Consider the following 13,443-nt stretch of genomic DNA (forward strand, 5'->3'; position numbering starts at 1 on the left):
CACTGGGTACAGTCATGCGCGGGAGGGTGAGAGAATTCACCAGAGCCAGAGCGGGGAGCAGAGCAGGCAGAAGGACCGAAGTACACTGCTGAGGGGAGCAGCGGGCGGCAGGAGAGGTCTGCGCACCATGTGGGACCCTCCTCCGATGGCCGGGGAGCAGCCGGGGATCGAACCGGCGCCGCAGAGGCCGCGGGCAGCTTCGCAACCCAGCGCTCAACTGCTGCGCCAGCGGGGAGGCCCTATTTCCATAATTTTAAAATAAATACTTGATCTCATAGTTTTTTTGTTCTCTAACTTATCCTTTATTTTATGACTTCTGCCTACCTCGAACCTCTTAAAACTCTTTTAATAGTTTTTGCTATAGTGGCTGAGGTCCCTCTTCTATTAACAATACATTTTTTGCAATCTCAACATTTGTTTTTTTTTTTTTTTTTTTTTAATAACCCTCACTAAAACCTGACTTTGTCTATATGACATATTAAACTGGCAACCCTTCTACATGGAAATTAATCATCTTTTCCCTCTCTTGCAACTTAGGGACCAAGGTGGGAAGTCAGTATTTGTGGACTCCACTCTTTTCCAGACTGTTGTTTGACTAACTTTAAAATAGTTTTTCTTTTGCTATCCATACATTATCTTAGCTCTGTCTTTTTCTCAGCCAAATACTGATCTCTGGAATATTCCTCAGTAGTCATTGAGGATCTTGACTTCTGGCTTAACTTTTTTCTGTTCTATATCCCTAGCCATTGTTCTTAATGACGATAGCATCCATGTTGTTGATCCATCCAAATGCTTAGCCTTATAGTTTATTTTGTCTCCAGTCTGGCATTCTCTTTATTTCACTTCAGCAGTCCTACACTAAGCCATCTCTCTTATAATTTATCACTTCAATTACAAATTTTTTTCATCTATGCTTATTGAAGATATTGAACTCTTGTACTCCGCCCCCCCCCCCCCCATCCAGTCTATTTGCCCAATTCCCTTGCCTTTCATTCAGTTTGGAAATTGCTTGTGTACTATACAACTGTGTTCTCACTTGTAACTAAAGCAGAGGCTACTGGATATGAATTCTTTTAGCTTCTCACTATTTGGAAATTTCTGTATCTTCATTCTCTCCTCTTTGTTTTATAAAGACAAACTTTTTCCCTTTCCTTCCAAAGTGAACAATGCTCTTAATCCCCTAAAAGGAAAAAATGTCCCTTTGTTTCCTGTAGAGTCTTATTACTTTGGCAGTTATTTCTTCACCTATATCTTTAATTTCTCTACCACAGATTCTTATTTTGCCCTATGGTTCTGTTGTATTTCTCTTATGTCGCCTTTATGATGCCAGTGAAAATTAATTTACTTTCTTTGTATTTTGTACTTCTGAGACTTACTTTCTTTTGCTTTGTTGTGACACATCATGAATACTCAAAGCTTTCTAATCAAAAGAGACACTACTTTGTTCCTAAGATCCACTGTTGCTGGCATTTGTATGTGAACATCTCAGAAAATCTTGGGTCTTATGGTTTCATTCATCTAATATTCTCCAATCATTTTACACATTTATACTTCTAATCCAGGTTTTTGGTTGGCTCACTTAATTTACCAACAAATACTTGTTGAATTTGGGTAACTGAGACATACTAATAAATGGAAAACTGTAAATGTTGTTTTGCATCTAAACTAAATTACAATATTAGAGGTTAATGTCTGAAAAATTTGTAGAAAGGAAGAGGTTGAGGGCCCAACATGTCAACTAATAAGTGAAAAATCTTTCTCATGAGGATAGTTATTTGGTCACGACCTGTGATCTTCTGCATCTTAAGGCTCTAGCTCTATCATTCCCTTGGAAGAGTATGTGTTCATTCAGGGATGAAAGCTCATAATCTATCTTAAAGAGTACAACAAGGTGTCCTGTACACTAGATACAAGGTATCCTTGTATCTAATACAACGTGTCCTATACTAGATAGTTCACTTTTAAAGCATGAATTTAAAATCAGTAAAATTACAGCTTAATAAAGGGGGGGGTACTTGCTTGGGTGTTAGAAGATCTGGATCCTTTCTTAATTTGACTATTTGATGACAGCCAAATAATATATGACTGAGCCTAACTTTACTGAACCTCAGTCTCTGTGAAATTGGAATGATGAAGATGACTACTTGCTTTCATATAATTACTATGAGAATTTCTTTCGGTAATTAAAATTGATCAACCTTTATGAAATTCTTGTTAAACCATAGACATGGTAGACATTAAGGACACATTTAGGAGCTCATAACCTAGGGGAGTGAAATTAATTTAGCAGTGTATTTGAAAACATTTTGTTAATTATACAATAATGTATGGCTGTAAGATAGCTTCTCTTAAACTGCACTATTTCCTGATGCTTTAGTGACACATTATATACTCTTCCACCAAAGGCCATTTGCTCATGCTGTTTCCTAAGTTTATAAAAATCCTACCAATCAGATTCTTATCTCCATGCAGTATCTGTCACCCCCCATCCCTCTCAGACTTGATTTCTAAACTTTTTCATGCCTTAGTGTGTAGATTTTTACATTGTAAAAGCAGAAATTTATATTACATTTTAGTTATATGTGAACACAGCTTAGCTGACTGGTGGTAATACAGGTATTCCGTAAAGTGATTGTCTAATTCAGTGAAGTATATGATCAGTGGATTCTTAGTATCTTTTGTTGACTTGTGACTTTTAGGTTAAAGCTTCAACAACATATTGTGAATACTGAAAATGCAGAGAAAGAAAAAAATGAAAATTCTGACCTGAAACAGGTATGATTATAATAATCATTACCCTTTTAGTTTTTCAAGTGCTGCTTTAAATCTGTGTTTTGAATCTCAATCAGAATTTGATATATCAGTATTCTGAAAATTTGATACTACTGTTAACATCAATGAGGATGACATGTAAAGATTAAATATTTTAACTTACAAGTTCTAGTTTAGTAACTAGCTTCTTTTGCTAGTTGCTGTTTTTCTTTAGGGTGTGTGTGTGTGTATTTATATGCTGTGGCCCATTATTAATAATTTAAAAGTTATAGTTAAAGGACTATTTTCATATGATGAATTTAAAAAAATAATAGAAACGTCATCAGGTTTTAAGTTACAGTAGTGATTGACTTGTATTTAACATTTCTTATCCCTTGAGGTATTATGTCCCTGTGAAATCTAAGAGTGGTGTTTATGGAAGGAAATTTTATTGAAGTTATTTGGATTCAGGAAAGATTTCTATAGGCAAAACATGGAAGTTATTTTCCTAAATTCTGTTTTCTTAATGCTTTTCCCCCTTAGAATTATGAAGTATGAAGATTCCGTTTTTAGCAGTTATTTGAGATTCAAGCATTTATGCTTACATGCTAGCCAGTATTTCCTTGCATGTACAGTCATGCTTTCTAAGTCTTAACTGGGAAGGCATAATGAGTGACAGTCTGAGAGAAGTTATCCGTTATCTCTGGCATGGAGCTTTCTGTCATCCTTTAGCTATGGAGAACTATTAAGTTCTTTGATGGCTGCTTACTCAATCAGTTATAATAACAGATATAATATTTATAATTCCAGTTAAAAATGAAGAATAAGTACTTCATGGATAAATTCATTCTAAAATGAAAATACAAGTCCATTTTACTTTATTCTGTTGACAATAGCTCTATGGACATACACAGTCCTGACTTATTTGACTTTACTACTACCATCAGGAAGTAATGGAATTATTTCCCATTTTTATAATTTATTGCTTTAAGAAATTTGGTTTCTCTTGACTCTGGAGTACCCCTGAGTCTTTTGACTGTCTTTGCTTCCAAATTTCTCTCAGAGGATGGCTAAAAAAGGTAAAAGAAAGCGAAAGAAAAAATGAGGACTTGTTCATTAAATGGTGAAATGAATTGTGGAGGAAGTGTAGGTATCGTCCCAAATGAAGATTATTAGACTCAAATTTAAAAGCAGTAGGAATCTTCCTACCCTGTTAATCTGTAAATAAATAACTAGTTATCTGGAGAAAAAGTTACTCCCAAATAAAGGTAAATAGGGTTGGAGAAAGACCCTGAGTGACTTTTCATGGTTTGATAAATGACTCCAGAGGCCAAAGAATCCCTAGTATTCATTAGGTTTCTCAGAGCATCTTACTTCTGCCTAACACTGTATATGTAGAATGCTGAGATAACTTTTTAAAACAATGTGAGAGTGAGCCTATTTGTGATTCCTGGCTATTCAGAGAGCAGAACTCCTGGGAAGGTCGCTGATCACCGGATATATGAGAAAGGAGAACGAATTTCCTTATCCACTTCCCCAGCTAGCCTGCTTTGAAAATTTGTCATTTTCTAGTAGGCTAGAAGAAGTCTTATACAATACTCCCAGTAGTTGGATCCTCCTTTCTTATCTTTCTATTGCCCTCCTAACAACCCTTTCCTGCATTTCCAATGCCCCTTCTGGCCTGCTCATTTTGGGAAGAAGAGAGAGGACTGAGTAGAAGATTGAGGAATGCGGTTCTTAATAATCTCAGGTTATATTAATAAATGATCCTTGCTGCTGCCGTTTTCTATTTCATTCAGGGGCACTTCAGTTAACCACTTGATGGGTATCTGTGAGTGAAGATGCTTAGTATTTTCTGCCTATCTCTCACTGTAAGACTGTGTATATTTAGTGGCCTTATGTATCTCTTCTTTTAAGCAAATCAGTAGTTTACAGATCCAGGTGACCTCTCTTGGACAGTCAGAGAATGAATTGCTGAATTCAAATCAAAGGTTGAAGGAAATGATGGAGAGGTTAAAACAGGAATGCCGAAATTTAAGAAGCCAAGCTGAAAAAGCACAACTAGAAGTTGAAAAGTAAGAGTTTGCTCTTTTTATGCACCGACTTTTTCTTCTTTTTGCTATTTTATAAATAGCACACACACAAATTTATTTCTGATAATGATGATTCCATTGTTGGATGTGTTTTGGGAATGCTTTGGGGCACTGGTTACACATACCTGTTGACAGCGTACAATAGGTATTTTAGGTAGTGTCCTTTCGAAAAAGACATTAGGGGGAAACGCCTTTTAAAATTCTGCCTGATCACAGTATTCTGAAAACCCTCAAAGATTCTTTATACACTTGGTAAATGAACACATTTCCATGTTATTTTTCTGAATGTTGGGGGACAGAAAAATTTTTTGATGTGCAAAAATTACTTCCCGGAGTTAGAACTATCTCCTGGTTTGGGTTTTTTTTTGTTTGTTTGTTTTTGTTTTTGTTTTTGTTTTTGTTTTTGTTTTTGTTTTGTTTTGTTTTGTCCTTTTGTCCAGTATCAAATTTTCAATCTCTTAATTATCATTTTACAATGACTTAAAATTATTTGGGTAATGCACAAGCAAATGTACATTGTACGGTATTCAAGAATACGGAAATATATAGAGTAGAATGTGAATGTTCCTCTTCATTAATCTTTTCATCTTGCTTTCTTTCTCATAGGTGAATACCATCAGTAGTTTGGAAATCATTCTTCCAGTCCCTTTTCAGTACATTGACATACACACACACACACACACACACACACACACACCCTTGAGCACTTTAATATGAATTACTAGTCCTGGTTCAGATCATGACTGTCCTAGATTGTTGCAGTAACCCTCATTAGATCTTCCTGCTCTCAGCCTTATTCAGATCTATTTCTAAAATTTGTTATCACCCTGATTTAAACCCTCTGGTAGCATCACATACATGTGTGCTATAGATTAAATTCTACACCCCTTAACATACTAATTAAGGCCCAATAAGGCTCACTGGGTTTTCCTTTGAACAGTTTGTTTACATTTTTTGATCTTAAAATTCTCCATGATAGATAATATAGAAAACTTGTGGGAAAATGATTTTGGTGATGTTCATGATTTTATATTTCTTTAGGAAAGGTTAGTTAGATAAGGTAGAAAACTATAGTGTACTTGCTTTATCTTTGTAACATGTTAGTATGTTTTTTATTTGGATCTATAAAGTGTTTTCATATTGGTTCTTTTGTAGGCTGTCTTACCTTCAGTTTCTGTTATTTCATATTGTAAGGCTTGTTTATTGTTTCATATATGTTTGAATTTCAAGAAAAGGAAGTAAATAAGATATTTGTCCAAACATGTTGTGACATCCCACATGGTTCAAATTATTTTGCTTAAATTTTGTAAAAAATAGAAATTTGTATTTTAAAATCCTTAAGTTTTTATTGAAATATACTTAAGAATTATAGTGACAGTGTAGCTAGCAAATTTAAGTAATCAATCATTGGTTTCTGTACATTATTCATAAGACTATATGGCAGAAAGTTAGCTGAACCCAGGGGTCAATAAAATGTTATTTTGGTCCTAGCTAAGACATTTAAATTTAAACTCGTAAAATTTAAGAATTAGTCTGACTTCTTGGGGCTTGTCATTCTCATAATACCTGTGGTAACAATACTGAAAATCACATAAAACATGCAGAAGAGCTTTATAGTTGTAAGTTATGATTTTGCCTTAAAGTACATTAATATGAATTTTACTCTAGTGAGAAAATATATCCCCTTAAACTTAATACTGAATTGATGTTTTAACTAGCTTTTTTAGGCCAAATTTTTATAACTTGGTAGGTATCATTGTTCAGAGCTGTTTATAAAGTGTTTGTCCTGCCCCTAAGTATACTATTGAATAAGTCTTTAGTTGAGTTAATTAACGCTCTAAGCCTTAGTTTCCTCATCTATATAAAATGAAGGTGATAGAAATACCTAGTAGAAGCAATTATTGTGAAGAGTAAATGATGTAGTATACATGTTGTTCTAAGCGTGGTTCCAGACCCACAAAAAGTACTCAATAGAGGTAGATTAGCAAATACGTGGCTATGCTAGAAGAATGCCTGCAGTTGGATAGTTTAGGATGTAGCGAGGCACTAGTGAGTTTGCCTATGTTGGTGATAATATCTATTTAATCCCCTTAACTTTTGTGTTTTGCGTACATCCTCTCCTGACAGGACACTGGAAGAGAAACAGATACAGTGGTTGGAAGAAAAACATAAGCTACATGAACGTATCACAGACAGAGAAGAAAAGTATAATCAAGCTAAAGAGAAATTGCAGCGAGCTGCAATTGCCCAGAAAAAGGCAAGTGGTTCTTATTAAAGTGATTTTCATAGAGTTAAACATAATTAACTATTTTAGGAGAATAAAATGTATAATTAACACTGAGATTTTAATGGTACATTTAATTTGATATTTAAACATGATATTCTGCGTCAACATTGCAGAGATAAATTGGGAGAATCCAAACTGCTCAACAGGTTTATTCCTAAATTTTGTATACAAGTTGGTTTTTCAAAGCTAGCATACATTTTTCCAGTGTTTTTCCCAGTGAACCCCTACAAGTTTTACTTCACTCATTCTGCGTTTAATATAGGGTGTTTGGACCATTCCAACTATGCCTAATTAATACTTGTATCATTGTTTTTGTGGTTAAAATATTGTTTCCTGCTCAGGAATATTGGAGCAAGTATCTTTTTGCGCTAGCAGAAGGAACTCAGAATCCTGACTTCTGAAATAACCGTGATAGTTCACATCCTTGATCCTTTCTAAGTTTCACCCTTGTGGCTTGTTTTCTCCAGAACCTAAAAACTTTTTGTTTTCCTGGAAATAGTCTAGGGCTACATTATTTAATCTCAATGTCCTACTACTGTTAGCATTATAGGAAGAAAAAAAGCAATATTCAGAAATCTTTTAAGGTTTACGGAAATAATGTCAGAGGATTCATCTCAGTCAGTGGTTTACAACTTTTTTACTACTTCAGCAAACCCAAGAAATGTAGCATGGCTTCCTCAGTAATCATGACTCACTGTGGCAGTGATTCAGCAGTTATTTTCAACAAGATTGTTATGTTGGTAGGGATAGGCAGTCAGGTAATATAAAAAAAAAAATTCCACAAATGATTTGATGTGTGTATTTGATATGTCCCTTTAGTGGTGGTGTTGGTTGTGGAGAGGTGAAAAGGTATGAGCAGAAAGGAAGGTACTTCTGGACATAGGTACAGTAATACCTTATCTGTATGTTACTGGAAAGATTAGCTCTTCGTGTTTGCATAAGAGATGGGAATTGTATATCATCTACATATTCTGAATTTGGAAACCAAGGACACAGCTCCTAGTCACCTACTTTCGTTAGTAAGTTTAATTGCCAAATGTATACTGATAGTTTGCATACGACAACACGAGTAGTCTGAAAGTCATTACTTTGTCACTTAAAAGGTTTCTGAATATAGTTTTTTTCTTCCCATAATGCAAAAAGTAGTATGACACTGAGATTTAAAAACTGCATTTTCTTTATGGAAATCCCACTACTCAACTATAAATACTTGTATTGTTGTACTGTGTACATTATTTCTCTTTTTTTCTGTCCATATAAGTAACAGGCATTGTATGGGGTATTGATGGGATTTCAGTGAATTTTTTTATGGCTTGGGATGATGATCTCAGAACTCATACTTACGCTTCCTGGAACTATTTGAAACCTAGAAGCATTTGCAGCCAGACATTAGCTAGAAATCACTAAAATTTATAGGAGCTGATTTTATCTCAGAGAAACTTTCATTTAAAGTTTTAGAGATAAGTATCTAACACATCAGGTTCTAATCGCTGGGGTTAGTTTGGGATGACTGTTTTGGAGCAAAAGTGACATCCAGTGGTGAGAGAGATTATCAAGTAATCACAGGAACAAAAGAGGACAGGAGGTAATATTTTAATTTACCTATTACTTTAATATTTCTGCATTGTTACTTTTAATTTTTTATTTCCTATTTTCTTTGATTCCAAGTACTACCACTTTCTTTTTAGTATCACCATGATCCACACAACATCCATGTGAGTCTTAATTTCCTTTGATAGAATAATCATTACAAAATTAATTTCTTTAACTCAGACCATTTTCCCAGTCTAGTTAAAGATGATGCTTCTATGTGAAAATTTGGTTATAAGATTACATAAATATAATTCATAAGGCTGCAACAGATTTTTAGGTTTTTTAAATGACTAAAATTACAACTTTCTCAAACAGGTAAACCTTAAAACTAGTCACAAAATATGAACTCTAGGGCAGAAATCATAATCCTTTAGAGTTTCTTTCCTGTGAGAGGTTCTTAAAACTGGGGAGTAGCAGCTGTATTTCCCCTTCCTCCTCCTCGGCTAGATTAAATGGCTCACTGCCATCTGAATGTTCATTTACAGTTGTAAGCTCCTAAGCAAAAATCTTACGTCATTTCTGGTAAGTGTTTTTAGATAGAGTCTTTGTGTAATGATATTTTGCTGTGTTGATTTATTAGGAAGAATTTGGCAAAGTATTTTGAGTTGAATTGTGATTGACGAGTTCTATGCATACTTACCTCCACACTGTTCAAGTGAGAGTATGAAGAGTGATCTCTTGTTGTGAGCACAGTGAGTTGTGCTTTTCCTTTGGAGTCCTTAAAATGGCGACTTGTTATTTTTATTGTAAGGTATATCTTTCTGCAGTAATTCTTCACTAGATGTTCTTATGAATGTTTTCGAGACAGAAATAAACTGTAGTCTTGTAGTTGTAAGATATCTTGAATGTGTTGTATGATCTAGCATTCTGTTATAGAATGAGGGGAAAATAGGGACCATGATCAGTTCCTGCCTTTGGTGACTTACCCAGTTGGAGAAAGGATATTAACATGCAAAAGAATATTTAGTCACACTCGCAGGTGATACATGGGACACTAAACTTTAAGTACTATGCCAGATGAAAGTAAGCCTAGAAAGAGGGAGACCAGTAAGGAGCTATTAGACTAAAATGAGGTAGGAAGTATGGAATTTGGGCTTGGGGTATAGAAATAAAAGTGAAGGGTAGCTCCCAGAAATACTCTTAAGGGGTAAAAAATACAGAATATGGTGATAAATAAAAAGATTTAAAATGGGAAGTAATTTAACTGTGAAAGGATGTAAGTGGAGTTGTTATAATGAGTATGGAGCAGGGTCAGTTGAGGAGTAGGAAGAGAACATTCGACTTAAACTTAACATGTCAGATAGCAGGTTATGGCAGTGGGTCCATATAGATGTATCCTAGACTATTAGTGAAGATACTGTGTGGATTAGTCTTACAACTTAGACATGTATAATTAGACACAAGATTTTAGATATGACAAGAATAAAAGGACTAAGAATTAAGTTGACTTGGGAAGAGGAGTCAGATTTAATGGAGGAATGGTCATGGAGGTAAAGTTACAGTGTGGGGCTGTAGATGCCAAAGGAGAAGAAAAATACCAAAGATAAATGGTCATTGAACATGATTCTTGAATTTGGCTAGAAGGTGATGAAGGGGGGATTTCCCAGCTTTGATTCCTGCATCAGTGTTTTGATTTTTTAATTTCTCTGTGACTCCTTGTGCTACAATGTTTTTATTTATAGTAACTTCAAAATGGAAACAACTTAGATTTACATCAGTAGGAAAATGAATGCCTCCCTGGTGGCCTGGGGGTTAAATCTCAGCACTATACCCACTATGGCCTGAGTTCAGTCCCTGGCCAGGGAGTTAACCCACATTGCAGGGCAGACCTCTCCTATTTTGCCTGCTGCTCCCCTCAGCAGTGTATTTCAGTAGATCCACCTGCCCTGCTTCCCATTCTGTTTCTGGTGAATCCTCTCACACCTTGCACTTGCGGCTTAAACCTTAGTTCTTTGGTGCAAAAACAAATTTCAAAAAAGATAAATGTATAAATTTTTTTTAAAGTAGGAAAATAGATAAAATATGACATTTGTAACACAGATGACAAAGTAACAATGTAAAACAACTGTGACATGTAGTAACATGGCATAGTCCTATAGGTAAGATGTTGAACAAATCCATATACAGAAGAGTATATGCTGTATGATTTTCTTTGATGTCCATGGGTGGATGAAAAGACAGTGTCCTAAAGTATCTGTCAGTATATAAATATACTTGGGTGACTAAGAAAAATAGAGTTGTTCCTTTGCAAGAGCAGAGGAGAGGAGCATGAGGCAGCCTTCGGGAGTGTTTCGAGTGGCTACACGATGGGAAACACGAGCAAGAATGCCCATAGAAGTGTTATTTCCCAACTGGAAAGAACCCAAATGACCCTTAACAGTACATTAAGGATATATAATAAGTTATATAATAGTCTTAAGCATAATGTGTGGAAATTAGCTGTACCTGTAGGCAATAACAGGAATAAATTTTACAATGTTGAGTGAAAGATAAAAGCCATTTGTTAAAAAAAAATTGCAGACTTTGACCCTAATTCATAACAAGTTCAAAAATTGTCAAAACTAAACTATAGCTTTGGAAGTAATAAATTGATTAAGTTCTCAGAGGATTAAGCTAGAACAGATGGAAGTTGAGAAGAAAGATTGGGGCATCTCTCTTTTGGCACTGCACTTGACGTATCATGTAAATAACACCAGCACTTACTGGCTTTGTGGTTTCTACCCTTTTTTGTGTATTTACATTCTGTGCATTTTTCTCTGAGCTGCTCTGCTGTAATAAAAGAGCTAGAAAATAGAGAGTGAAAAGATCTGTAGCTACTAAATAAGCTCCAATATTATGAGTATGTTGTGTAAAAAACAAAAAAAACCTGTTTATAATACTGAAGTTAATTTTCCATAAATTTCCTTTGCATTATTTTTCCATATGAGAAAATTTCCCCCTTATATGTTGTAAGGTTTAGATTGTTTTCATTTTAAACTTTAGAAAGGTGTACTTTTAAATTGAGATGCATCCGTAAGCTACCTTACCTTTCTGATCATTTTCTGGGAAAATGAAGAGTTCATGATTCCTTAACAGGTGACAGCAAATTCATTGGTAAAATTTGACCTCTTCATTACATTACATCATTGTAAAAAGTACATTAAAAAAAAATAATAAAAACCACTAAGAAAAGAATTATGGGAAGATCTTGGATATAGATTACTAATCAGTAATGTCCACATTGAAATGATATAGACTAAATATGATTATTAATTTTTGTAATAAATATTTCAAGTCTGATTTAAAAAAAGGTGAAAAAAATAAAATTTGACCTTTTCCCTTTTTGGATTTTTTATTTGCAGCAATTTAGTTATTGATACCAATTTTTCTGAGTTAGAATTTGTCACATTAAGAATGAGTTAGGTCTATGATTTATCTTTTCAACTTTCAATAAGAATCATATCTGTTGGGGCCTCCCTGGTGGTGCAAGTGGTTGAGCGCCACGCTGTGAAGCTGTCCACAGCCTCTGCAGTACCAGTTCGATCCCCGCCGGCTGAGGAGCAACCCACATGGCACGGCAGACCTCTCCTGTCTTGCCCACTGTTCCCCTCAGCAGTGTATTTCAGTCAGTCTGCCTGTTCCGCCCCCAACTCTGTCTCTGGAGAATGCTCTTACCCTCCTGCACATCTGGCCTGTATTTGGTTCTTATATAAATATATAAATCTTAAAGAATCATCTATTAATCTTCACTCCTAGTTTTCACTGAAAATACTCATCTCTAAAAGTTTTAAGTAATATATTCATTATATAGTTTTGTTCAAATAGATTAACGTATTTGCATATCTCAATTCTCTTTTCTAGAGAAAATCTCTCCATGAAAACAAATTGAAGAGACTGCAGGAAAAAGTAGAAGTCTTAGAGGCAAAGAGAGAAGAATTGGAAACAGAAAATCAGGTGTTAAAGAGGTAATGTGCTTATATGTACAAATACTCCATGTGTATTTTTTTTTTGCTACCTAGAACTTTGTCTTCTTTTAAAATACATATTTAGGAGAACTGTGCCCCCCATGGTCTTTCAAACCAGAAACTTCTAACACATTTCAGGTATTTGTATTACAGTTGATATGATAATAATATCCAGTGTTTGACTTTGGTACAGTAACTGATTTTGGTAACCAGGAGTAGTATGAGTTCTTGTGCTGAGAGGAGAGTTATAGTGGTTGTGTAGGTCTTAAGATTGAGGCTACAACTTTGAAGATAAGTTTTCAATTTCTTGGTGTGGAAGAATACTATTGTTCTCTAGCTTCTGTTTTTTCACTTATATGTAAGTATAACTAATAATCTGCATTGTCAGCATTTTTGAGCAGAACAGATTTGCCATACTAAATTAGTGGTAATGGTGGTGTACAAGCCATTGATTCAAGTTAATAAAATTGTTTTAAATTCGGCTAATTTATGGTAGGTTTTAGCATTTACATAGCATCAGATTTTTCTGTAATGGTAATTGTCTATAATACCAAGCAGTTATGTTTTAAGATGTGCACTGATTTATTACCAAAATGTGAATAGGTATTTTTTAAGCACACCCATGATGTTTCTAGACTGGATTAAATGACACTGTTATCATACCCTATCCAAAGTAAGATTCCAAATTCATTCTAAAACAAATTTCAACTTTTCTTTCATAATCATTAATTCTAAAGCATTATAAGTTCAAGAATGGGCAGCAATGACACAGATC

The 13,443-nt window shown here is 34.8% G+C and overlaps 1 protein-coding gene across 2 annotated transcripts in view; it reads left to right on the forward strand.

Moving 5' to 3' along the window:
• CEP83 (centrosomal protein 83) overlaps positions 1 to 13,443 on the forward strand; it is a gene marked incomplete at both ends in the record, with an annotated part of 52,593 nt that overhangs the window by 37,220 nt on the left and 1,930 nt on the right. For both annotated transcript variants that reach the window (XM_084255891.1, XM_084255892.1), the window contains 4 exons: positions 2,700 to 2,775; positions 4,669 to 4,826; positions 6,972 to 7,101; positions 12,565 to 12,668. In XM_084255891.1, coding sequence (XP_084112017.1) covers positions 2,700 to 2,775; positions 4,669 to 4,826; positions 6,972 to 7,101; positions 12,565 to 12,668 — 468 coding nt within the window. The remainder of the gene's footprint in view (positions 1 to 2,699; positions 2,776 to 4,668; positions 4,827 to 6,971; positions 7,102 to 12,564; positions 12,669 to 13,443) is intronic.

Source organism: Talpa europaea, assembly GCF_964194135.1.
Source record: "Talpa europaea genome assembly, chromosome: 15".
In the NCBI taxonomy this organism is placed as follows: domain Eukaryota; kingdom Metazoa; phylum Chordata; class Mammalia; order Eulipotyphla; family Talpidae; genus Talpa; species Talpa europaea.